Consider the following 26,287-nt stretch of genomic DNA (forward strand, 5'->3'; position numbering starts at 1 on the left):
TCGGAGGTAAGCCTGCACCCCAACCCCCTGTCCCAGCCCTGAGCCCCCCCAAACTTAAGCCCCCTCCTGCAGTCCAAATCCCTCATCCCTGACCTCACCCCAGAGCCTGCACCCCCTGCCAGAGCCCTCACCCCCCTGCCCCAGCCCAAAGCCCCCTCCCACACCCTTAACCCCTCATTTCTGGCCCCACTCTGGAGCCATCACACCCTCCCACATCCCAACCCCTGCTCCAGCCCAGTGAAAGCGAGTGAGGGTGCGGGAGAGCAAGCCACTAAGGGAAAGGGAAATGGGAATGTAGTCAGTGGGGCTGGGTTCAGGGGTGGGGCTAGGGTATTCATTTCTGTGCGATTAGAAAATTAGCAACCCTACCTGCCTCCAGAAGATGGGGGAGGGCAGAGCCATCAGACTATGCAAGACAGGCAACCCATATCTCACAGAGGGGGCAGCTTGGGACAGGCTACCTCCCCCAACCTGCACCAGAGCCTGGGCAGGGCAGCCCAAGGGACCTCTAGAGTCGAGACCGGGGATAGGCAACCTATGGCACACATGCCAAAGGCGGCACAGAAGCCGATTTTCAGTGGCACTCATCCTGCCTGGATCCTGGCCATCTGCATTTTCATTTAATTTTAAATGAAGCTTCTTAAACATTTTAAAAACCTTATTTACTTTACATCTAACAACAGTTTAGTTATCTATTATAGACTTATAGAAAGAGACCCTCTGTATGTATTACTGGCACGCGAGACCTTAAACTGGAGTGAATAAAGGAAGACTCGGTACACCACTTCTGAACAGTTGCCAACCCCTGGTCTAGACGCCAGGCACCGCTACGGGCGGCACTAGGACCCGGGGGGTGAGAGCAAGGATGATCCTCCTGCCAACGCCACGCTCCAGCGACAGGCGCCCAAGCCCTGGCTTAAAGTGCAGCTCCGCGCGGTGCCTGCCGGGATGGGGAGCGCCGCCGCGTGTGCAGTGGCTAATGGGAGTTATAGTCCCCACCGCCCTGTGCTGCCGGCAGCATGTACATAGGCCTGTGCCCGCTGTCGCGGGGGCTAATGGGAGTTGGAGTCCATGACGCCACGGCGCGGGGGCCGACGGGGCCTGTAGTTCTGCCGGGGGCGGGCGCATTGCCCGGCGGGAGGCGCTCAGTCACACGCCAGCGGACCAAGGGAGGAGGCGGGAGCATGGCTGGCAGGTCCCTGCGGACGGCCCGGCACTACCTCGTCTCGCTGCTCTCGTTGGGCGCTCGGCGGCCCAGCAGGTAAGGCGGGGGGAGCCGGCTACTCATCCTATCACACAGGGGCCCCGTCCACAGCGTTTCCTGGCCCCGATCGCTCCCCTGCCCCCCGTGCTCTCTGTGTGCCCCTCACCGTGGTGCTTGGGCTGTCCGCGCTGTGCAGCGAGGCGGGCGTGGGGGGCTTGGCCGCTGATCCACTGCGGGCTAGCAAGGGAGCCCGGGCGGCTGCACTCTCGGGTGAGCTGTGTGCCACTGCTGAGTACTGCCTGGCTGCTGCTCCGGTGCCCTGCCCAGGCAGACGGGGCTGGGGGGGGGGCGCGGCGCGGCCGGGGTCCGGTGCCCTGCCCAGGCAGACGGGGCTGGAGGGGGAGGGGGCGCGGCGCGGCCGGGGTCCGGTGCCCTGCCCAGGCAGACGGGGCTGGAGGGGAGGGGCGCGGCGCGGCCGGGGTCCGGTGCCCTGCCCAGGCAGACGGGGCTGGAGGGGAGGGGCGCGGCGCGGCCGGGGTCCGGTGCCCTGCCCAGGCAGACGGGGCTGGGGGGGGGGGCGCGGCGCGGCCGGGGTCCGGTGCCCTGCCCAGGCAGACGGGGCTGGGGGGGGAGGGGGCGCGGCGCGGCCGGGGTCCGGTGCCCTGCCCAGGCAGACGGGGCTGGAGGGGGAGGGGGCGCGGCGCGGCCGGGGTCCGGTGCCCTGCCCAGGCAGACGGGGCTGGAGGGGGAGGGGGCGCGGCGCGGCTGGGGTCCGGTGCCCTGCCCAGGCAGACGGGGCTGGAGGGGGAGGGGGCGCGGCGCGGCCGGGGTCCGGTGCCCTGCCCAGGCAGACGGGGCTGGAGGGGGGGGCGCGGCGCGGCCGGGGTCCGGTGCCCTGCCCAGGCAGACGGGGCTGGAGGGGGAGGGGGCGCGGCGCGGTTGGGGTCCGGTGCCCTGCCCAGGCAGACGGGGCTGGAGGGGGAGGGGGCGCGGCGCGGTTGGGGTCCGGTGCCCTGCCCAGGCAGACGGGGCTGGGGGGGGGCGCGGCGCGGTTGGGGTCCGGTGCCCTGCCCAGGCAGACGGGGCTGGGGGGGGGGGCGCGGCGCGGTTGGGGTCCGGTGCCCTGCCCAGGCAGACGGGGCTGGAGGGGGGGGGGCGGCGCGGTTGGGGTCCGGTGCCCTGCCCAGGCAGACGGGGCTGGAGGGGGAGGGGGCGCGGCGCGGCTGGGGTCCGGTGCCCTGCCCAGGCAGACGGGGCTGGAGGGGGAGGGGGCGCGGCGCGGCCGGGGTCCGGTGCCCTGCCCAGGCAGACGGGGCTGGAGGGGGGGGCGCGGCGCGGCCGGGGTCCGGTGCCCTGCCCAGGCAGACGGGGCTGGAGGGGGAGGGGGCGCGGCGCGGTTGGGGTCCGGTGCCCTGCCCAGGCAGACGGGGCTGGAGGGGGAGGGGGCGCGGCGCGGTTGGGGTCCGGTGCCCTGCCCAGGCAGACGGGGCTGGGGGGGGGCGCGGCGCGGTTGGGGTCCGGTGCCCTGCCCAGGCAGACGGGGCTGGGGGGGGGGGGCGCGGCGCGGTTGGGGTCCGGTGCCCTGCCCAGGCAGACGGGGCTGGGGGGGGGGGGGGCGCGGCGCGGTTGGGGTCCGGTGCCCTGCCCAGGCAGACGGGGCTGGAGGGGGGGGGGCGGCGCGGTTGGGGTCCGGTGCCCTGCCCAGGCAGACGGGGCTGGAGGGGGGGGGGCGCGGCGCGGTTGGGGTCCGGTGCCCTGCCCAGGCAGACGGGGCTGGGGGGGGGCGGCGCGGTTGGGGTCCGGTGCCCTGCCCAGGCAGACGGGGCTGGAGGGGGGGCGCGGCGCGGTTGGGGTCCGGTGCCCTGCCCAGGCAGACGGGGCTGGGGGGGGGGCGCGGCGTGGTTGGGGTCCGGTGCCCTGCCCAGGCAGACGGGGCTGGGGGGGGGGGCGCGGCGTGGTTGGGGTCCGGTGCCCTGCCCAGGCAGACGGGGCTGGAGGGGGGGGGCGGCGTGGTTGGGGTCCGGTGCCCTGCCCAGGCAGACGGGGCTGGAGGGGGGGGGGGCGGCGCGGTTGGGGTCCGGTGCCCTGCCCAGGCAGACGGGGCTGGACTGGGGGGGGGGCGCCAGTGTGCGCTACTGTGGAGGAGGGGGAAGACGTCGGAGTGCAGCCAGGTTAAAACCTTAAAACGCGGCCCGTGGTCCGAGCTCCTCCGTTTTGGGAGGCCACCTTGAGGTCCTCGGGCATGGTTTTCACCTGGGGCTGTGCGCCTCCCACCCGCGGGGGAGCAGGGCCAGCAGCCTCAAGCTGCTCCCCGGGCCAGGGCCGCTGCTGAGTGCTGGCCTGGCCCGCAGAGGGGAGGGGGCCCCTCCCAGCAATGAGCCGACCCCCCCCCCCCCTTGACTTGCACTTCTGTTTTCAGCTTGTCCTTCCTGTTCCTAAATCAGGTGTAAATAGGTACTATATTTAATTTAATCTCTAGCAATAAAAGGAAGAAAAATTGCTGGGTGCTGGTACTGAGAGGAGGAGAAGGTAACTGAAAGTAAGGAGGAACAGGTGTTAATCACTTCTGGGGCACAAGGGCTAGTAATTCAGTCTATGTATTTCAGGAAAGCTCCAACCATAGACCTTGCTGGAGGTGTGTTCACTGCAGTCATTTTTAAGGCTTTTAATGAGAACGTGGGTGGCCCCTGTTTCTTTCTGAGGCCAGAAACAAATGTAGCTGCAGCTGGTCCATGACCAAGTCATCTAGAGACTGCAATAATACAAATAAATAATCATATTGGGGCATATGTGTGGGGAAATTAGTATATGCTGACAAAGCTCTAGGTATGGAATTGTTGCAGTGTGTATATAGAAAGCAAATTGTTGTCTAGAATTAAAAAAAAAACAAAAAACATAAAAACCAGTCTTGGCTACACAAGGGCAAATGGCACACAAGTTCCCATTGCTTCTGCTGCACTGATGGAGAGCATAGTGTGGACAGGCTCCCTGTGGCTGAACCTGTTGTAAAAACTCTTCTAAATACATGAGCTTACAGAAGGTTTAACTAAAATAGTTTTAGAAGTGGGTCTCGGCTGCAGGAAACTTGCTTACGCAGGGGATCCCACTGGTGCAATGAACCTTTGGAAAAATTTGGTGAAACATCCTGGGTATAGACATAGCTATCTTAATGGAATCTGAATGTGTATTACATGGATTTTCAGATAACTAATCAGAAATAAGAGACACAAAGTGGAGACGTAATATCTTTTATTGGGCCAACTTCTGCTGGTGAAACAGAAAGCTTTCAAGCTTCCACAGAGCTCTTCAGGCAGATGCCTAGTGCTTTTCTTCTTTCTCTTTCACCAAAAGAAGCTGGTCCAGTAAAAGATATTACCTCACCCACCTTACATCGCTAATATCCTGGCATCAACATGGCTATAGCAACACTGCAAACAATAATCGTGAAAGCAAGATGTATTTTGAAAAGCACATTCTTTGAACAGTTCAGCTTGCCTCTAAAAGGAAGTGGTTGTATAGTAAATGCAGTGGGACAAGTTCTGCCCTCGCCTCCCACTGACTTTATCTCAGTGTTAGAAAAGCAGACAAGTGGCCTTATGAATACAGTTCTGTGCCTCTATAAACACCTTGCAAAAGGCTTTTAAATTTGTCAATTAGTGTAGTGTTGCTGCTTTGTCCATTACATATATAACCTAATATTTTATATTCTTAAAGTGTTTCTTGGGCTTAGTTTCTAGCAAGATTTGAATACAGTTGTACTGTGTATCTGATTGGGGTAGTTGACTTCTGTTTTGGGTGATTTAACCTGGAGGCTTAACTTGGAGTGTCCATTCTACGTGAGTCCCACTTCAGACCTTGTGTTAAAGCACAACTGATGTCTACTAGTTGGTTCCTTGGTTGAAATGCAGACAGCAGAGAAGGGGAAAGACAAAGGGCTCACAGGTTTATTCCTCTAAAGGGAAATAAGAAGAAAATTTAAGCAAAATAAAATGGAGAGTTCCCATATGTGCTTTGGGAACTGCTGGGCTTGGGGTTTGTAGTAAAAGCATGTTATGTCCAGAAATCCTCCCCTTCATGCACTCTTGTGTACTGGGTAATTATCCTTGTAAATGTGCTGTCAGCTTGAAATAGGTGTGGCCTCTGATCTGTAGATGGTGTCATTGGGATTGTTCATGACAGACAGTCAAGCCGCATCAGTAGTGTGAAACCAGTCCATAGATGCAAAATGTTAAATGTATCCTCCAATTGCACACTGTCATGCTAATAAAGTGACTGTTAAGTGGATGATTGCATTGCAGAAAGTGACATTCAGATTGGATTGTCTGTCCTGGGTCTTTGACATGTGTGCCTGGGATGTGTAACTGATTATCATTAGAGAAGCAGGCTTCCTCACATCCAAAAAGGGAACATGGAGAGAAGCTTGAATTGGGAGAAGAGATAATGAGACAGGTGGGTGTTGAAAGTGGATCAGGGAACTTCAGACTGTTGTATGACATCCTGTATGGTGGAAGGAGAGATGGTGCTATGTATCTTATCACACACCTACCCGTCTCATCATTTAAAGTTTGAGGTTTAAGGATAACTGGATTAAACTATATGGATAGATTTGGGTGTTGTCCCCTAAATCCTCTTCTACCCCCACTGATCTGCCCATCTCTGGCACTGGTTTCAGAGTCTTTCACACCCAGCTCACTCCTTCAGAGATTTCCCCAGTGCTGTCACTGTCATGTCAGAATTTCCTAACTTCCTCTCGTATAATTACTCTCTATTCATAGTTGTTTTCAGTGTTGATGTGGCTATGTTGGTCACAGGATATTAGAGATGCAAGGTGGGTGAGGTAATGTCTTATTGGATCAACTTCTGTTAGTGAAAGAGACAAACTTTTGAGCTACACAGAGCTCATCTTCAAAGAAGTTGGTCCAATAAAAGATGATACCTCACCCACCTTGTCTCTCTATTCCTAGGAAAACTGGGGTTAACACTGTGTCTGGAAGGCGGGACAGTATTACAGTAGCTGCAGATAAACACTTGTTTGTTTCCTTAGTGTAGTATGCGCCTCATATCTCTTAGGAAGAAGCAAACTGTGCAGCTTTTTCCTGTGTTCCATTCCATATGGCAGTTCTGAGCAAACCCCTTTTAAACATTGCTCTGTGAGAGAGCTCTTGTTCCTCCTCTGCCACATGAGGCAGGCTAATCCAAACAGCATGTGGGAGTTGGGACTTTCTGTAGGATGAGGGTGTGTTTTGAGACTTGGATTTGGTTTCAGTAGCTTGGAAAGGGAGTCCATGCAGGCAGCTCTCTGCTTCACGTAGGCAGGTTTCTCTGGCTGAAACTCTAGCTCGTTTATTCCTCTCTCGCTCTTGCGTGCATACACACCCACCCACCACAAGTCACATGCAATCAGCTCACTAAACTTCTGTTCCTGGGAAGTGAATGAGCAGCAACACCTTGAAATATCTATATAGGGTTTTAAAGCAAAATTTGTCTGGATCTGTGGATTATAAAACTGTAGGTGATTGAGCTGCCAGTTACATTTCAAGGCTATTTTGGCTGAATGGTTCATCTGCTGCATGTTTGTTAACTTCAGTGACTGAAGTTTATGTAAATGAAATGTAAAAAGTTTATGGGTCAGAAGTCATAATTACAATTCGTATACTCAACCCATATACACTTTTCCCTCTACAAATCTTAAAATTTTCCAAACTTGCACTGATCTGTTTTGAAATCTAAGCTAATTTTTCCCCCTACGTGTGTCTCCTTTTAATTATGGGAAATAGTGACCTGTTAATATTGTTACCTTCTTTTTAAAGAGCAACTTTTAATTAACAGCTTGCCATTTGCAGCTTTTAATTCTAAAATAACACACCCTAGTTATTTTTAAGTCTCTGCCTCTCTCTGTCTTGTGATAGTGAACTGCATTTTTGTGGCATGACTGGCTAGACAGTTGCATCCTATCTTTTTATCTATCTTTTAGTGGGATAGTCTCTCTCCACTGAGACACAGGATCTCATTCACAGATTCCAAGGCCAGAAGGGACCATTGTGATCATCTAGTCCAGTGGTTTCAAATTTTTTTCCGGTGACCCAGTTGGAGAAAATTGTTGATGCCTGTGAACCAATGGAGCTGGGGATGAGGGGGCTGGGGCAGAGGGTTGGAGTTCGAGGGTGAGGGCTGCAGGGTGGGGCTGGGAATGAGAGATTCAGGGTGTGGGAGGGGGTCAGGGCTCTGGGCTGGGGGTGCAGGCTCCAGGGTGGGGCTGGGATGAGGGGTTTGGGGTGGAGGAAGGGGCTCAGGGCTGAGGCAGAGGATTGGGGCATGGGCTTACCTCAGGTGGCTCCCAGTCAGCTGCGCAGTGTGGGTGCTAAGGCAGGCTTCCTGCCTGTTCTGGCACCGTGGACCGCGCTGCGCCCCGGAAGCGGCCAGCAGCAGGTCCGGCTCCTAGGCGTGCAAGCAGCTCCACAAGGCTCTCACCCGCAGGCACCCCTCACACACCCCAGCTCCCATTGGCTGGGAACCAGCCAATGGGAGTGTGGAGGTGGTGTTCAGGGAGGGGGGCAGCGCATGGAGCCCCGTGGCCCCACCCCCACCATCCGCCGGCTTAGGAGCCAGACCTGCTGCTGGCCACTTCTGGGGCGCAGCGCGGTGTGAGAACAGATAGGGACTAGCCTGCCTTAGCCGGGCAGCACCACTGACAGGACTTTTAACAGCCCAATTGGCGATGCTGACCAGAGCCGCTGCGACCCAGTGCCTTACATTCCGCGACCAACAGTTTGAAAACCACTGATCTAGTCTGACCTCCTGTATAACACAGGTCATAGAACTTCCCCCAAAATAATTCCTAGAACATATCTTTGAGAAAAAAACCAGTGAGAATCCACCACCATCCTTGGTAAATTGTTCCCATGGTTAATTGCCACCCTCACTGTTAAAAATGTATTTTCAGTTTGAGTTTGTTTTGCTTCAGCTTCCAGCATTGAATCATGTTTTACTTTTCTCTGCTAGACTGACAAGCCTGTTATCAAATATGTGTTCCCCATGTAGGTACTTATAGACTGTAATCACATCACTGCTTCACTTTCCCTTTTGTTAAACAAAATAGATTCAAGGAACTCAGTTACAATATGGCATGTTGTCTTGTGGCTCTTCTCTAAACCATTTCCAATTTATCAGCATCCTTCTTGAATCCATTTAGCTGGAGTAAGTTGGAAAGAAATAAAAATTGTCAAAAGTTTGACACAAATTTGTCAAAAGTTGTTTATGGCTTTACATAAGGAACGCAAACCATGCTTGTTCTCAGCTTTTGGTTCAATTTTAAACCAGCGTTGATACCCTGTTCAATAGTGGTTAAGTTTAATAAAGTAAATGGGACACCACTGTTAGTTTGTACACTGAGATATCCTCAATCTATCTCTTTAATGTTGCATTGTGAAGTCTATTCTGTAGTGCAAAAGCTTGCTCAGTCTTCAGCCATTATAATAGATTTGAGGGGGAAACCGTCACCAAGATAGATTTGGCTGGCAGTTAGACATCACAGCAGTAGGCACCTTAAAAGTGCTCCAAATCACATCCCTCTGTCCAAGACAGATCTCCATGCTGTGGTGGTTAAAATGCTAGCAGCCATCAGCTCCTTGTCTATGCTGGTACTCTCACAGATAGAGCTGGAATAATGAGTAATTTTTTTGGAAAACAGCTTAGTGTAGACAGGCCCTAGAATAGTTCTTGGGTTATTACGTAAGGATTGCCTAGTGCAAGGACAGCCACCTCATGGTAGCAGGGTTCACAGGGCAAGTTAGTGTGCAGCAAACTAGTGTGCTGTAGATTCGCACCCTGGCTTGCCGCACACTAAAAGGGACAGTTTGCCATGCAGATGGTGCACTAAGCACCTAATTAGCAGATATTTATATGCAGATGTAGTTTGGAAGGGATAAGGAAGTTTCTGGATATCGGTTGTTGGTCTTGTGGGACATGGGACAACCTCCTTTCAAAGACAAAAGAGCGGAGAAGGTGGCCTGCTGAGTGAGGAATTGTAACACTATTTGCTGTTAACTAATAGTTAGGCTTGATGGTCATAGGTTGGTGTAAAGCTTTTGGTTACCATGTCAACAAGCCTTTTTTAGAGAAGATATTGAAAATCTTGGTTTCGGGGAGAGCTCAACAGGCACTCCCAAGAATTTAGAAACTCTTGTTCAGCAGATGCCAATGTGCTTTCTGAATGGAGCCTTCTTGGAGGAACACTTCCCCAAACTATGAATGTAATCCTAATCTGGTGTGAAGTTTGAGAGGATGATAGGCAGGCTTGGGGTGAGCACAGGACTTGGAGCCAGCGAATTCCTGAGTGGCAGTCCTGGTTCTGACATAAACTCTTTCTGTGACTTTCTGAAAGATATTGCTTCTCTGCCTCAGTGTCCCATCTGTAGATTAGGGGCGTTAAATAGTGACTCTGCTCTCAGGGTGGCATTATGGTTAGTGTTCGCCAAAGGCTTTGAAGTTCCACGTAAGTGCTAAATGTTCTAATTATTTTGCAGGCTGTGCAACCTGCTGCCTGTTTTGCAAGTTGCCTGAACTGTCTCACACGCTGATTGATGTTTTTTCTATTTAGAGTTAACTAGTTTCTGAGAGAGTCACCAAGTTGTGTTGGGACTAATTCCTATGAACCTGGATAGTACTTAGTGTTTATACAGCTTAGTCCAATTTCCTGACTCTCGTGGTTCTGTAATTTCAGCTGCCAATGTAGGAGCCGGCTTGTTCTAGGATCAATCCGATGAAGTGAGCTGTAGCTCACGAAAGCTTATGCTCAAATCGGTTCGTCTCTAAGGTGCCACAAGTCCTCCTGTTCTTTTCGCGAATACAGACGAACACGGCTGCTGCTCCGAAACCTCTCCGGGGTGAGTGACCTGGCTGTCGCACCATGAACCACGGTAGCTTAGTCTCCAGGCTTTTAGGCGCACACGCTTTTCAGCAGGTGAAGCAACCTGAAAGCAAGGGTTCTGAACTAGATACGAACGTGCCAAGTTGTAGGGTTATAAGTTTTATTGTCCACCTGGGCTATTGCTGCTTCTTTCCCCAAAGAGCAGATGCAGCTCTCTGCATTTGAACTCTGTTTACACATTCCAAGTTCCAGAGTAACAGCCGTGTTAGTCTGTATTCGCAAAAAGAAAAGGAGGACTTGTGGCACCTTAGAGACTAACCAGTTTATTTGAGCACGAGCTTTCGTGAGCTACAGCTCACTTCTTTAGGCCTTGTCTAAACTACAAAGTTTTGTCGGCAAAAGGTATGCCGCTTTAATTAAAGCGAGGGCTGTCAAGCGATTAAAAAAATGAATCCTGATCAATCGCGCAATTAATCGCGCTGTTAAACAATAATAGAATGCCGTTTGTTTAAATATTTTGAGATGTTTCTGCATTTTCAAATCTATTGATTTCAATTACAACACAGAATGCAAAGTGTACAATGCTCATTTTGTATTTTTATTACAAGTATTTGCAATGTAAAAAACAAAAGAAATAGTATTTTTCAATTCCCCTAATACCAGTACTGTAGTGCAGTCTCTTTATCTGCAGGATCAACTTTCATGATATAGGATTATGTACAAAAAAATAACTGCATACAAAAATAAACAATGTAAAACTTTATAGCCTGCAGGTCCACTCAGCCCTATTTTTGTTCATCCAATTGCTCACACAAACAAGTTTGTTTACATTTGCAGGAGATAATGCTGCCTGCTTCTTGTTCACAATATCACCTGAAAGCGAGAACAGGTGGTTCACATGGCACTGTTGTAGCCGGCATCGCAAGATATTCACGGGCCAGATGCGCTAAAGATTCATGTGTCCCTTTCATGCTTCAACCACCATTCCAGAAGACATGCATCCATGCTGATGATGGGTTCTGCTCGATAACGATCCAAAGAAGTGTGACATGTTCATTTTCATCATCTGAATCGGATACCACCAGCAGAAGGTTGATTTTCTTTTTTGTTGGTTCAGTAGTTTCTGCATCAGAGTGTTGTTCTTTTAAGACCTCTGAAAGCATGCTCCACACCTCATCCCTCTCAGATTTTGGAAGGTACTTCAGATTCTTAAATCTTGGGTCAAGTGCTGTAGCTGTCTTTAGAAATCTCACATTGGTACCTTCTTTGCATTTTGTCAGATCTGCAGCAAAAGTGTTCTTAAAACAACATGTGCTGAGTTGTCATCTGCGTCTACCATAACATGAAATATATGGGAGAATGCAGGTAAAAGAGAGCCAGAATTGAAAAAGTGAGTTCAGTCACAAATTTAAATATTGTAACTCATTATTTTTTTAAGAAGTGTCATCAACATGGAAGCATGTCCTCTGGAATGGTGGCCAAAGCATGAAGGGGCATACAAATATTTAGCATGTCTGGCGTGTAAATACCTTGCAATGCCAGCTACAAAAGTCTCATGGGAATGCCTGTTCTCACTTTATTGTGACATTGTAAATAAAAAGTGTGTAACATTAGCTCCCGTAAATGTAAACAAACTTGTTTGTCTTCGCAATTGGCTGAACAAGAAGTAGGACTGAGTGGACTTGTAGGCTCTAAAGTTTTACAATGTTTTGTTTTTGAGTGCAGTTATGTAACCCAAAAAAAAATCTACATTTGTTAAGTTGCACTTTCACAAAGAAGAGATTGCACTTCAGTACTTGTATGAGGTGAATTGAAAAATACTATTTCAGGGGCTCTCAGACTTTCTTTTTGAGGCCCCCCCCAACATGCTATGAAAACTCCATGGCCGACCTGTGCCACAATAACTTTTTTTCTGCATATAAAAGTCGGGACTGGCATCAGAGGGTAGCAAGCAGGGCAATTGCCAGGGGCCCCATGCCACAGGGACCCCCACGAAGCTACATCGATCAGGCTTTGGCTTCAGTCCTGGGTAGTAGGACTCAGGGCCCTGGGCTTCAGCCCCATGTGGTGGGGCTTCAACTTTCTACTCTGGGCCCTAGTGAGTCTAATGCTGGCCCTACTAGGTGGCTCCCCTGAAACCTGTTCACAACCCCCCAGGGGGCCCCAGTGAGCTGTAGCTCACTAAAGCTTATGCTCAAATAAATTTGCTAGTCTCTAAGGTGCCACAAGTACTCCTTTGCTTTTTGCGGATACAGATTAACACGGCTGCTACTCTGAAAACTGCAATACAGTATTTGTATGAGGTGAATTGAAAAATACTATTTCTTTTGTTTATCATTTTTACAGTGCAGATATTTGTAATAAAAAATAATATAAAGTGAGCACTATACACTTTGTATTCTGTGTTGTAATTGAAATCAATATATATGAAAATGTAGACAAACATCCAAAAATATTTAATACATTTCCATTGTATTCTATTGTTTAACAGTGCGATTAAAACTGCGATTAAGCACAATTAATTTTTTGAGTGAATCGTGTGAGTTAACTGCGATTAATCGACGGCCCTAATTAAAACCACTGTTGCATGTCCACACTCGCTTCTTTTGTCAGCAGAGTGCATCCACACTAACAGCTGTTGCATCGACACAGAGAGCAGTGCAACACTGTGGTAGCTATCCCTGTGTGGCCATTCTTATGAGAGACTTATGTGCCAAGCAGAGCCGAGGGCTGACATGGGGGGTGTCCCCTTCCTCCTGCCTCAGGATAGGTTGCTGCAGGGTGCTTTGGGAAGGGTTTGCAATGCTTCATGGGGGGGGCAGGTATAGCATCCCCTGATGGAGGTTTCTCAATCCCATCCTTCTTGGAGCTTCCAGTTCGTAGTAGATTGTCAGCTTTTCAACTGAACTGTGTGAGGGGAGGGAGAGGAGAGTGGTATATCTGGGGCGGGGGAAACAGCAGGCTGAGCGACCTATTCTGAGGCGGGGGAAGGGGACACCCCGCACGTCAGCCCTCGGCTCTGCATGGCACAGCAGTCTCTCATAAGAATGGCCATACTGGGTCAGACCAAAGGTCTGTATAGCACAGGGTCCTGTCTTCCAACAGTGGCCAATGCCAGGTGCCCCAGAGGGAATGAACAGAACAAGTAAACATCAAGTGATCCGTCCCCCATTGCCCATTCCCAGCTTCTGGCAGACAGAGGCTAGGGACACCATCCCTGCCCATCCTGGCTAACAGCCATTGGTGGACCTATCCTCCATGATGGAACTAACCTCCTCTCCCCAGGCAGCCCGCTCTGCCTGCCTGCCTGTGGTCCTGTGATTCCCTCCCAGTTCTCCCACAGTCTCTTCAGCTGCTGGGAGCCACAGTCTGAGCAGCCTGGTGAGCTCTCTGTGCTGAGGAGTGTCAAAGCAGCACAGTAGTCTGTCCCCCCACCCCACACACACTTACGCCACTTCCTGCAGCAGCAGTCTGCCTGCTGCTAAGTATCAGGGTGTAGCCGTGTTAGTCTGTGTCCACAAAACAACAAGGAGTCCAGTAGCACCTTAAAGACTAACAGATTTATTTGAGCACAAGCTTTTGTGGGTAAAAACCCCACTTCTTCAGATGCATGGAGTGCAAATTACAGATGCAGACATAAATGTACTGACACATGAAGAGACGGGAGTTACCTCACAAGTGGAGAACCAGTGTTGACAGGGCCAATTCGATCAGGGTGGATGTAGTCCACTCCCAATATAGATGAGGAGGTGTCAATTCCAGGAGAGGCAAAGCTGCTTTTGTAATGAGCCAGCCACTCCCAGTCCCTGTTCAAGCCTGTTGCTGTATTCCTAGTGCAGGGCAGAACAGGAGCATTCCATGTTAATGATTTGCTCTTTGTTCCCCGAACTGGAGCAGGGCGCAGTTGTCAGATACTTCCAAGAGCTTTGAAAGGGATGGGGCACATGCCTGCGAGGCAGCAGAGATCAAAACAGTGAGCAGGCAGGCATTGTGGGATACTGGTGGAAGCCAGTTGTGTGGACAAAACAAACAGCAGTGTCTACACTAACACTTTGTCGCTTTAACTTTGCTGCAAAAAACTTTGTTTGTCGCTGAGGTGGTTTTATTTTGTCGGCAGAACAGCAGAGGTTTGCTGCCAAAAGTAGCTTTGTAGTGTGGACACCTCCCCTGTTTTGTCGGCAAAAGGCAGCTTTTGCTGACAAAACTTTGTAGTGTAGGCAAGGCCTTGGTGTCTGACTAGCGCCAGTCACTGTATTATCTAAGCACCAAAGCGTGATATCTGCCTTTCATATCTGCTTATTTTACATGAGTTAAGATCCTACCTAGGTGTCTCCAAACAGAATGTGCTTTTAACCTTGATGATGGGCACAAAGCAACATCTTCCCTTCTGAGCTCTGGATCATGTTTCTCTTCCTTCTTTGCCCTGGGCTTGTATTTCAGAGATTGCCTGTGTGTCTTCAGCACTGCGGCCCAGCAGAGGAGCACGGGAGATGAATGTGGACCAGAGGATCCCCGCGATGAGCCAAGGCATCCCCTTTCTGAGCGAACTCTAGAGCTCAAAGCCAGCAAACTGGAAGAACAAGTCCGTGATTTAACTGTGAGTCTACCACTAGCAGCATCTTAGCAAAGGTATCCCCATGTCTTCAGGGTTCAGTCCCTTCAAAGTGGGAGGGCTCATTCATTTCACTGTTCAGCCACCTGCCTGAATACATTATAGATGACATCTTTCATCCCAAAGCTCTTCACCACAGAAAGGCAGCCATCTCCAGGCTGCAGGGTGACAACCAGCTACCCTTGCATAACATTAGGAGGCAATGCCCAGTTAGCAAAGTGCTTTATGTCCTCCTCCAAAACATCAGCTGTTGATTACTCCTGGAAATAGGAGACAAGACTGGATGAACCAAGTAGTCTGATCCTGGCTAGGAAATCCTGTGTGTGTTAGAGATTCCCTTTTCAAATCTTTGAGTGTTGTCTATTTAGACCTGCAGTAATTTTGCCTGTGTCTTGTGAGAATTCAAAGGATGATGATCCTGATTAGCCTGGCCTTATGGCATTCAAGGATCACCAGGTCTTAGAAGGGTTTATACAGTTCAGATAAATGTGCAAAATGATCCAGCTCAGGCAGGCCTGATGTGTGGAATGTATTTAGCTACTTTTCTTACTTGAGGAGATGGTTTCCTATGCATTTGGAAATCAGCATCCGTTCTGAAATCCTGCTCTCTAAACTCTAGGTACAAGGTCGGGTTGTGGCCAAGTTACTCTTGCTTTAGGTAGCAGAGCAGTGTTTCTTCCCTCTACCATAGGCGCCGACTCCATGGATGTTCCAGGGGAAAAAATAGTGCGTGCTCTGTAGATTGGCTCCTTCCCCTGCACCCCTCCCACCCACTGCAATCAGCTGTTCAGGGACTTGCAGGAGGCACTAGGGAGAAGGGGGGGGGGCGGGAAGAGGTGGGGTGGGGGCCTCTACCCTTGCCTTTATCCCTCTCAGTTCCTTCATCTTATCAGTTAATCACTCTCATCATTTTTAGAATGGAATCACTCATCCCATCTCTGTGAACTTGTAATCACGTCCTAGCTCATGCACTCCTTCTGCATTTCTAGACTTCGCCTCCTCCCTGTCCTCTCCCTGTGACTCTCCACAGTTGAAAGAGATGGCTGTTTCATTTGTGTTGCATCATCTTAACTGGAACACCCTCATACTTCTACCTCAAAGCAATGAGTTACTTCCGTTCTGTAACCCTTCCGCCATTGTACTCATTTCAATTGAATTAATGGGGTCAAAGATGTTAATGTGACCCTGTCATAATCCAACGTTAAACAGATCTCAGCCTGCTTCATTTCATGGCAAACACATGATTAAAAATTTTTAATCTTTTGTTAAAGATACAGAAAAGAAAGGAAAACAGGTAAAGTATTATGTAAGGCTTTCATTGTAACAGCTTGCCTTGTTCCCTTTCCTTTTTGCCATAGAGTCTTTAGTGGGGAAAATTCTCTGGCTGACAGTCTCTTCGATGGTATTAAAGATCCTAATAACTGTCCCTTTTTTAGGGAAAAGAGAGAAAGTTAATTGAAATGGGCTGGAGCTGCTGTTATTGTTAAAGTCCAGTCCCATTTTCAAGAACACAAAATAAGATGCACACAAAAGAGAATACTTTCCACAGTATGCGTCAGATGAAGTGAGCTGTAGCTCACGAAAGCTTATGCTCAAATAAATTGGTTAGTCTCTAAGGTGCCACAAGTCCTCCTTTTCTTTTTGCGAATACAAACTAACACGGCTGTTACTCTGAAACCTAACAAAAGAGAAAAAAGAACAACAAAGACAGAAAATGCAACTTCCATTTCTGGTATTGACTTTCACTTGCAACCTCACTATTGGAGAAACAGAGGCATGGTGCACTGTCTTATTAGCCACTCTGAGATCTGGCAAACTTGTACTCACATCAGGCTGTTTAGGGCATTGCTTTTATCTTCCTCTCTGGTTTACTATGGTGTTGCAAAATACCCAGTCTTGGCCAACTAAGTCAGACTCTTATTAGAATGAAAAAGGAGAGGGGTAGGAAAGAGAAGAAATAAGGTGAGGAAGGAAAAGGACACATGGGATGGGTCTGGAGGTGTGTGACAATGTCACATCCCAGGTGGTGGTTGGGATTTAGAGAGAGCAGGTGGAGGTGGTGATGTCATCTGTGTCCCTCTCTCTGGTCCAGTCTGGTCAGGGCATCTCTCAGGATCAGGACGGCCCAGTGGTGTTACAATAGACCGTGGGATCCCAGGAGACAGCGGGGGTGGCAGCCATGGTGGTAAAGCTTGCTTCAGCAGTTGCTGGCAAACTGCTGCTGCTGCTTGATATTTTTTTCTCCCAAAAGTCTGGTCTTTTAAAGATCCCAAAAGGGAGTGATGGGCAAAATATCCCAACTCCTTATGTTCACCAAGTAGGCTTAATTTCCAGCACCCTGATTTTGGTTAATTGATTTCCAGTTGAGAGCTTCTCTTGTTTATCAGGCTTGATTGTAACCCAGTCCTTGAGTTACATCAGTAGGACTTTTTGTTTGGATTAATTCAGCCTTTGTCTCCCTTTTGCATCTTTTTCCATCAATTTGTATTATTATAGATTGTGCCATTTTGTGAGCTTTCACTCACTCCTTACAGTTGAGCTCACAATTAAGGTAAATTCATAGCCATCATTACTGGCTGATGCTCTGAATCCCTTTATGATTCTGTACTGTTTACATTTATAAAATGGGTTTATCCACCAAGCTATAAGTTCCTGAGTAAATAGTAAATTAGCACACCACTAATGTATTAACTATATGAACTTCCTCCCCAAGACGGCTCCAAGCTCCCTCATGGATACACTGTGCCTTAAGGGCAACAGACTCTGGCCTGACAAACTAACAGGGCAGGCAAACAGTAAAGTTGAGAGCCCTCTCTTGAGATTCCTCCTGCGCATCATCACGTTATGAAGAGTGCTACAAACAAATGCATTTTATTGGACTTCTCTGTTGTCTCTACATCTTGCAATATTTCAAATTCTATTTTCACGTGCCACATTGGTAGGTTTGCCACCCTCATTTTCTTCTTATCCCAATGCAAATGTACCAATGTGGCACGTGAACATAGAATTTGAAATATTGTAAAAGACTCCACTTCAGCTGAGGCACTTTCTGAGAAATGTTACTCCTCACTCAAACAAACGGGGTTGGGGGGGGGGGGTGAGAGAGAGAGAGAGAGAGGTGACCAATACTATTTTATCACAGTGCCACCACTGTCCAGTTGGGGAGAGCAACTGGTTCAGCTACTGTGGTGTGAGCAATGTTGGCAGCCCTCTATTGAGGAGCCACCACTGTCACAACGATTTGAGCACCGTGATTAGACTTGTTCCAAACAGGGTTAATTCCCATGGTACTAAAAAGAGCTGATCTTCCCTAGGGGTGCCACCTCTGCCAACACTGGTTCAGCTGCACTAGTGAGATTTTTTTTGTAGCTACCCCCTTGAGTAGGAAAGGCTAAAGAAGAGGGAAAGGTGCAGGGCCTTTCTAGAAATTTTCCCTGACAGCAGCTATCTTCTGCACCAGCAAAGCATCAGCTGATTGCACATTCATTGCTAAGACCTCCCAGTCCGCTGCTAAGTGAAAGAATCCATCAAGAGCTGCACCTTGAATGGTCCAAAAACAGCAGACTGACCTGACCGTGCAGAGTGGTCTGCTCAGCTGTGCCCAAAATCCTCCTGACCAGTGACTTGGGTGCTGTTAATCTGCTCCTAGTTTTGCTGCCTCAAGCAATGGGAGAGGCCTTTGGGCATGTGTGTGCTTTGTAACTGGGGTCGGGGAGCCAGCATGAGCTGGTAACTTGCAGGGGGAGTATCTCTTTAAATAGATTGTCTGTGTAGGGGGATACAAGGTTCTACAGCAATAGGTGTGGCCCTGTGATGGATCACTCCCCTTGTCTGATGCCTGTGCCCGTTGCTGTGTGTGTGCAGGAGCGATACCGGAAAGCCTTGGCAGATTCTGAAAACGTCCGGAGGAGAACACAGAAGTTTGTGGAAGATGCCAAGCTGTTCGGTAAGCAAAGAGCTGCTGGAACTGTTTGCGGCAGCGTGACTTGCTTGGCTAAGCGAAGTTAAGAAACAGAGCAGAAAGTACAAATAAGCAGCTTCCCCTCCCTGTCCTTCTGCTCTTGTTCTTTCTAAAGCCTGTTGTGTTTGGCCTGAAGTGACTGGTGGCTGGACTCGCTAGCTGTTGTATCTGCATGTTCACCCAAATCCTGTGGGCTTATCTCGGTGATAGCCCTAGGGCTTGTTTCTTTTTTCCAAGGTCTGTTTTGTAAGAATGATCTATACTAATCAACCATACATCCTTTTGGATTTGGGGAATGTATTTGTAAAATGCTGCTGAGCTGGTGTAAATCAGCGTAGCTTCCTTGACTTCATCGAAGATGATTTACACCAGCTGAGAATTGGCACTTGGAGTTTATTCCAGGCTCTGTGCAATGTCATTAAGCCGCAATCTCCTTTCTAGTACTGAGATCCTGTTCTTCCCTTCACCTCCACTATGAAATTAATGGATGTAGTGCATGCTGGGGTAGAAGCCAATTAATGTTTCTCAATTCATGTATTCTTAAAATGTGTTGAGTAAACTTAGTGTTGGTGAAATGGGCTGGATTGATAGCTCTGGAGACTGATATCCTTGATTATCCACAGAGCAGGTGCAATGTGAGAAACAGCAGAGCAAGCATTCCAAACTCTGTCCTGTCAATGTACTTTAACCCTTCTGTGAAGGGACTACCTCTAGGGGTGAGAGGATAGTTCAGTCCCCATGGAGAATCCAGTCCTGGGCACCTTTGCTTAGACTGTCATCAGAAATGCTAGTTATGGTTTTATGTGATGTGGGCACCTGTCAGCTTGGAACTGGGCTGAGTCGTCCACCTCATATCACATAGGTTGCCAAGTAATCATCAGATGGTAGCACTCTAGGATACTACTGGTATGACTTTGATTCAAGCCAGAAACCTAAGGATAGAAAGCTCTGTAGCCCATATCAGTCCTAGGAGTTTCCTTTTTTCTCATTAGTTAACGCTTATCTGGAGGCTCTTGGAGTTTATCCTGGGTAAGAGTGCCTATATTTCCTTTGCTTTGTGCCTGCCTGGTCTGCTTGGAAATAGCTATTGCATTCAGGGTCCATCTACATTGTTGGTGCTCTTGAATTTCCTGGGGTGTTTTTATAGTGTATGTTTTAGGTTTGAAGGAAATAATAAAGATTCTTGCTTTACATTAGAATTGGTCAGCTGGGAAGACATGGGGTTCAGTAAGGCATTGGAATAAGCCCGAATGCAAGGCTACATAGACCAATATCTGATCTGCTATGGATGCTTCTCTTCTCTTCTTTCTTCTCCTCCTCCTCCATATTGGTTCTCTACATAGCTGTCAAACCTATATATGAAGGAGTATGCAGTGTTTAATTGTTGCTAATGTCTTCCCCTTTCCTCTCCCATCTATCTCAGATCCCTTTTTGTTATGTTACTAAGGGTATGTCTATAGTACCCAGCAGGCAGCGATCGATCCAGGGGGTCAATTTATCACCTCTAGTCTAGACAAGATAAATCGACCCCCGAGCGCTCTCCTGTTGACTTCCGTACTCCAGCGCCATGAGAGGCGCAGGCGGAGTCGACGGGGGAGCAGCAGCAGTCGACTCACCACAGTGAAGACACCGCGGTGAGTAGGTCTAAGTACGTTGACTTCAGCTACGCTATTCACATAGCTGAAGTTGCGTAACTTAGATCGATCTCCCCCCACCCCACCCCCCAATGTAGACCAGGCCTCAGTGAACATGTGCCTACCACCTGAGAGAGGGGTTTTTTTGGTCAATCTTCATATCAGATTCTCTGCAACCAGAAATATACAGCTGCCCAAAATGTATACAAACTGAGCTGGGTTTCCTAAATGGCAACAAGGTTTGGATTCTGGACCACGCCTATGTTACCAGGGGTCACCTGAAGTCTCACTGTAATGTCCCAGGTTACAGGACAAACAAAATATTGAGACTCTTTGTGAAATAACTCTGCTTTATGGAACCTGTATATATTGCATAGCTATTGATCTGCCTAGGTATATACTTCACCCCTTACTATGGTCTCTGGGAGCCTGTAGTGCACTCTTAAGTGCTGTCTGTACAATACTGAGGTCCCAGTCGCAGGAGTTGCTGAATGCCCTCAGTTACCATTGAAGGCAGTCATCTCTTAGGATCAGTCCCTTCTAGTGTGGCATGGCAATATGCCCAGGGTGATGCTGTAGCCTTGCACTGTCTGCCACTGAATTGACATTGCTTAACATCCTGCCTATTTGTGTATGTGGCTGCAGGGATCCAGAGTTTCTGCAAGGACCTGGTGGAGGTAGCTGATATCTTGGAGAAGACTACTGAGAGCGCTGCAAGAGAAGCAGAGCCTAGTGACCCAAAACCAACCCTCAAGAAGATCTATGAAGGCCTCTCCCTCATAGAGGCCAAGTTGCAAAGAGTATTTGCCAAGCATGGCCTTCAGAAGATGAACCCCGTCGGTGGCAAATATGATCCATACGACCATGAAATAGTCTGCCATGTGCCAGCAGAGGGAATGCAGCCGGGCACAGTGGCCCTAGTGACTCAGGATGGCTATAAACTCCATGGCCGCACTATCAGACACGCACAAGTTGGTGTGGCAGTAGAGTCGCAGGAGTAATGTGGTGGGTGCACCCACCGGGATCTGGGACCTTAATGAGCTGAGGACTCTGCCACACAGTGGCGATAGCAGCTGCATGTCTTTTCTTTATTTATTAAGCTAGGTTTGTATTGTACATTGGCTTCTTCACAACATGTGCATAATCTTGGCTTTAATTCCAAGAGGCTCAATTATTTAATGTCACTTTTTCTGAGTGTGTGTAATACTGGAAGTCCTGCTATTTATCAGAAGCATGTGGCACTGCTAGCTCCCCTTCTCTGTTGGATTCACGTCTCTCTCAAAACTTACACTGGGGGAAGAGGGAGTTGGGGAGAGAGAATCTGAGAGCCAGGAATTTATGCCTTCCAATCCCAGCTCTGACATACTCTTTCCCTGGCTTTGGGCAAGTCACTTAGCCACTCTTCCTCAGTTTCCCTATATGTAAAATAGGGATATAATAATACTTACTGACCACCTCACAGGGCCGTTGTGAGGATTAAATAATATTTGAGATGCACCGTAGAGATGAAGAGCTCTAGCTAAGTGCTAAGTATTATTATGAGACTCTTTTGTGGTCTTTTATTTTTTTTTTTCCCATTTCCCTTACGCAGAAGGAGCTGTGAAAGCATCTGCCATTTTCAGCCAGACTTTTCTCATCTCTCTTCAGAAAAAGCAATTCTGAATTAACAAAGCCTTAATCATCTTGTATTTGAGTATGGATGAGGGTTTTTAAAAAAAAAAAATAATTATCAACTGAAACTTGATCAGATTAATGTTTGCTCTCCAGCTAAGACTTCAGAGCTGTCCCTAGGGGACAGTGAATCAGGGTGACCGCTCCCAGCCCCACACTTGGGCTGGCGCCGCATGGGCGGTGGGTGAACCGCTGGCTGGGGGAGGGAGAGCCACACTTGGCTGTTTGGGAAGGCACCGCCTCTACCAGCCTCTCCTAGACGCTTCTGGCGCAGTCAGTCCCGGAAGTGATGTCACTTTCGCCCCGGTCCCCACACCTCCCTAGGGACAGCCCTGCAGACCTGTCTGCTTCTCACTGAAGTTAAACAGTGGGAGTGACACCAGGCAGGGGGAGCAGGAACTATTCTCAAGTCTCAGCCACTGAGCAAGGATCTAGGCCTGTTCTCCAAACAAGAAGTATTTTTAAGAGAAGGGAAATCTATCTCTAGATCATTTGTGCTACAGCTTCCAAGCACCAGAAACGGTTCACTCTTTACTAACCCTGAAAGGGGAAATATGATCTCTTATTTTGTCAACAAAATACCAGCTAACAGATACACAATTAACACTGATGACTTTCCCAACCCTAATTCATAGCCTATTTCTGCCTGGCTGTGGATAGACATCAAATTTAGGCTTTATTTCATTTTTTTTAGATGGAAGGAGAGAAGTCTTAGCAAAAGCTCCAAGTGTCCTTGAATCAGTTGCAGCAGCAATTATGAGCAAGTGAAGAGAGGCAGGGATCCAAGTGCCAGTCGAGAGTGGGAGCTGGCCTAAAGTGTTCTAGCTCAAGGCAGTCTGGCTGGTGCAGCCTGGCGAAAGATCATAGGGCATGTGTATCTCTGTTGCTGAACAGTTTGTTTGTGTGATACCTTCAGCTAAACTGAAAGGATGGGTAGACTCCTCATCCCCAGCATTACTGACTTACTAGATGCTAATGTCTATCTCTGAGCTAAATGGGAATCTAACCCTCATTTAATGAACAGCAGAAGAAATAATGGAAGAGAAGACCCCAAGCTATCAGCTGCATTATAAAAGGCAAGGAGGGTGAACAGTTGTACTTTCAGGTGGTTCTTTCAGGAGTTCTTGCCCTCTCACTTGCTATCAAACCTATGGTCTGGCAGGTGTTTGGGCTCTGCTTCCAAAGACTTTTGTCTAGTGCGGCCGCCAGCTCTAGCTCGGAGGTATTCCTTTGCAGATGTGAGATGCTGAAAAAGACAGGAGAGGTACCCATGGTCTTGTTGTGATGGCTCTCGAGATTACAACCTCCCTCAATAGGCAGCTACAAATTAAGACTTTCTGGGAAGATTCCATAAACCTAGAACATATTCATCTGAATTAGTTTCATTCAAAGACGGACATGTCTTGTCTCTTATGGTTAGTGCAAAACTGCCTCTTAATGACAGCGGTACCCAAAGTTCCCTTGGGGGTGATTCAGCGTTCCAGTTCTTCATTACAAAACACTTCTTAAGGTGTGTATGTGCATCTGACCATTTAGGACGTTGAGGCAGGTACTTGAGATCTCAGCCCTGGAAATCAATACTTCATGGGAAGTTCTAGCAAGCATCCACTTAAGTTTCTTTATCTGTGTAACTTCTACAATACTGGCGTACCTTACAGGGCTGTTGTGAGGATTAATTTAAGGTGTATAAAGTGCTGTGAGTTCCTTTGACTAAATGTGCTAGAGAGAAGTATGGTATCGCCGCTGTTGATCCTAGTTTTCGACTTCACTTTGAATCCCACAATGAAAGTGCAACTAGGCAAACCTTTGGGCCAATCTCCCAAATTCCCTAGCAGGAGTTACACAGCTTAGGCTAATTTTGGACCTGTTGCCTTTCAAACACACACACACACACACCCCTCGTGTGGTGTAGGTTGTCTATGGCTAAGTTGAATTTCTTCTGTGGAGATTCCTGTCCCCTTGCTGTCTTCCATGGTTTGTGTAAAGCTTGCACGCTAAACACAGGGGGCCAGATTTTTCTTTGGCATAACTCTTTTGCACTTCAGGGAGTTACACCATGGAGGAATTGGGCCCTTTGGCTTTTTCTTCCCAGTCACTTTATGACGGCCTGACCTGAACACAGAAGTGTATTAGAAGGGAAGGTTTGGCGGAGGAGGGAAAATGTCACATAAACACTAATCATTTCCACTTTAATACACCCATGAACCTTGGAACTTGAGCACTTAATGTAGATGACTAGATAACAAATGTGTGTTCAGCTGGAGTCATGGGATAAGATAGGAAGCAAAGGGTAGAAATAAACAGTCAGTTTTCACAGTTGAGAGAGGTAAATAATGGGGTCCCCCAAGGATCTATACTAGGAGTAGTGCTGTATAACATATTCATAAATGATTTGGAAAAGGTAAACAGTGAGATGGCAGAGTTTGCAAACACAAATTTACTCAAGATAGTTTAAGTCCAAAGCTGACTATGAAGAGTTACGAAGAGATCTCACAAAACTGGGTGACTGGGCAATAAAATGGCAGATTAAATTCAGTGCTGATAAATGCAAAGTAATGCACATTGGAAAACATAATCCCAACTATAAATACAAAATGATGGGGTGTAAATTAGCTATTACCATTCTTGAAAGAGATTGTGGACTCATCATGAATAGTTCTCTGAAAACATCTGCTCAATGTGAAAAGCTAACAGAATGTTAAGAACTGCTAGAAAGGGGATAGATAATAAGAAAATATCCTAATGCCACTATATCCTCCATGGTAAACCCACACCTTATATATTTTGTGCAGTTGTGGTTGCACCATTTCAAAAAAGATACATTAGAGTTGGGAAAAGCACAGAGAACGGCAACAACCGTGATTTATAAGTAGGGAACAGCTTCTATAAGAGGAGAGATTAAAAAAACTGGGACTGTTCATCTTGGAGAAGAGACTAAGGGGGGGGAGAGGACAGAGGTCTATGAAATCATGACTGGCGTGACAAAAGTGAACAGGGGAGTATTATTTTCCCCTTCACATAACACACGGAATGAAATTGATAGGCAGCTGGTTTAAAACATATAAGGAAGTACTTCACACATTGCACGGTCAATCTGTGGAACTCATTGCCAGGGGATGTTGTGATGACCAAAAGAATTAGATAAGTTCTTGGAGGATAGGTCCAACAATGGCTATTAGCCAAGATGTTCAGGAAGGCAACCCCCTACTCTGGGTGTCCCTAAACCTCTGACTGCCCTAAGCTGGAACTGGACAACGGAGGATGGATCACTTGATAAATTGCCCTGTTCTGTTCACTTCCTCTGAAGTATCTGGCATTGGCTACTGTCAGAGGACAGGGTACTGGGCTAGATAGACCACTGGTCTGGCCCAGTATGGCTGTTCTTATGTGGTGTTGGTCAGTAGAAATGGCTCTCTGCTCTTGGACTCTGACAACCCTCCTTTATGTTAGCAATCGCCTTACTTCATGACCTCTGTAGATCTTGCCAGTGGGGCACATTGGGGTTCAATTCTTCCATGAGGCTCCCGGTGGCACGATCATATAAGTTTGGCAGCCTGTCTGTATGCAGTGCAAAATGTGAATGTTATGTGGACCTCAAATTCTCAATATTTCATTAACGGATTCTGTTGAAACAGCTGTGATAAATCAATTGCTATTAGCACTCTGATTTTAAAAATATTTAAGTTTTTATATTTTAGTATTTTTTTTATTTTAAAGCACAACATATTTTGATATCACTTTTGCTGAGTCAAATGAACAAAGAATTGCTGATCTCCAAAAAGTTACATCCTTGTAGTTGATAAGAAACCTTCTGTATGGTTTTTTTTCATATGTTTCTATGCTCTTATTTACCCAAAGGTTCTAGCTGTATGAAAGGGAAATTCATATGGAAGTGTGGGGAGTGGTGCTGATGATTGATGACAGAGATTTGAGTTAATGTTGGAATTTGCTGATTTCTTCTAGATGTCTGGATACTGTGTGTGCTAATAAACATTTTTTTTTCAGGATTTTTTGACTGTTGAAATGTATTGCGCATTGCAAGTGCTGTTTAAATGTGGGCAGTACTGTAGGGTTAAAGATTTGTAGCTATTCTAGTTCCTGCTGTTTAGAGTCAGATGCATTCATCTGGATTTTTTAGTGATCCTTCATCTGGACTCCCAGAAATATTGTTCATGTCTCTGACAGGCTCTTTCACACTCCCACGGGTATGCTGTCAGGGATCTCTGTATTGGACTAAACCATCTGGTGATGTGATGGCATCATTGCTCTCCCATGCTTCCTGGACTGTTTGCCGTGTCCATAAATACAGCCCTCAGTCTAAGCCCATTTGCACAGA

The 26,287-nt window shown here is 48.2% G+C and overlaps 1 protein-coding gene across 1 annotated transcript; it reads left to right on the forward strand.

Moving 5' to 3' along the window:
• Window positions 1-1,123: 1,123 nt before the first annotated feature.
• GRPEL2 (GrpE like 2, mitochondrial) lies at window positions 1,124-25,958 on the forward strand. Its single transcript, XM_073355833.2, has 4 exons — window positions 1,124-1,261; window positions 14,514-14,670; window positions 18,550-18,631; window positions 20,926-25,958. The coding sequence occupies exons 1-4, from the start codon at window positions 1,185-1,187 to the stop codon at window positions 21,279-21,281; spliced, it is 672 nt and encodes a 223-aa protein (XP_073211934.2). The 5' UTR covers window positions 1,124-1,184; the 3' UTR covers window positions 21,282-25,958.
• Window positions 25,959-26,287: the final 329 nt, after the last annotated feature.

This window comes from Lepidochelys kempii, chromosome 8 (assembly GCF_965140285.1).
Source record: "Lepidochelys kempii isolate rLepKem1 chromosome 8, rLepKem1.hap1, whole genome shotgun sequence".
In the NCBI taxonomy this organism is placed as follows: domain Eukaryota; kingdom Metazoa; phylum Chordata; order Testudines; family Cheloniidae; genus Lepidochelys; species Lepidochelys kempii.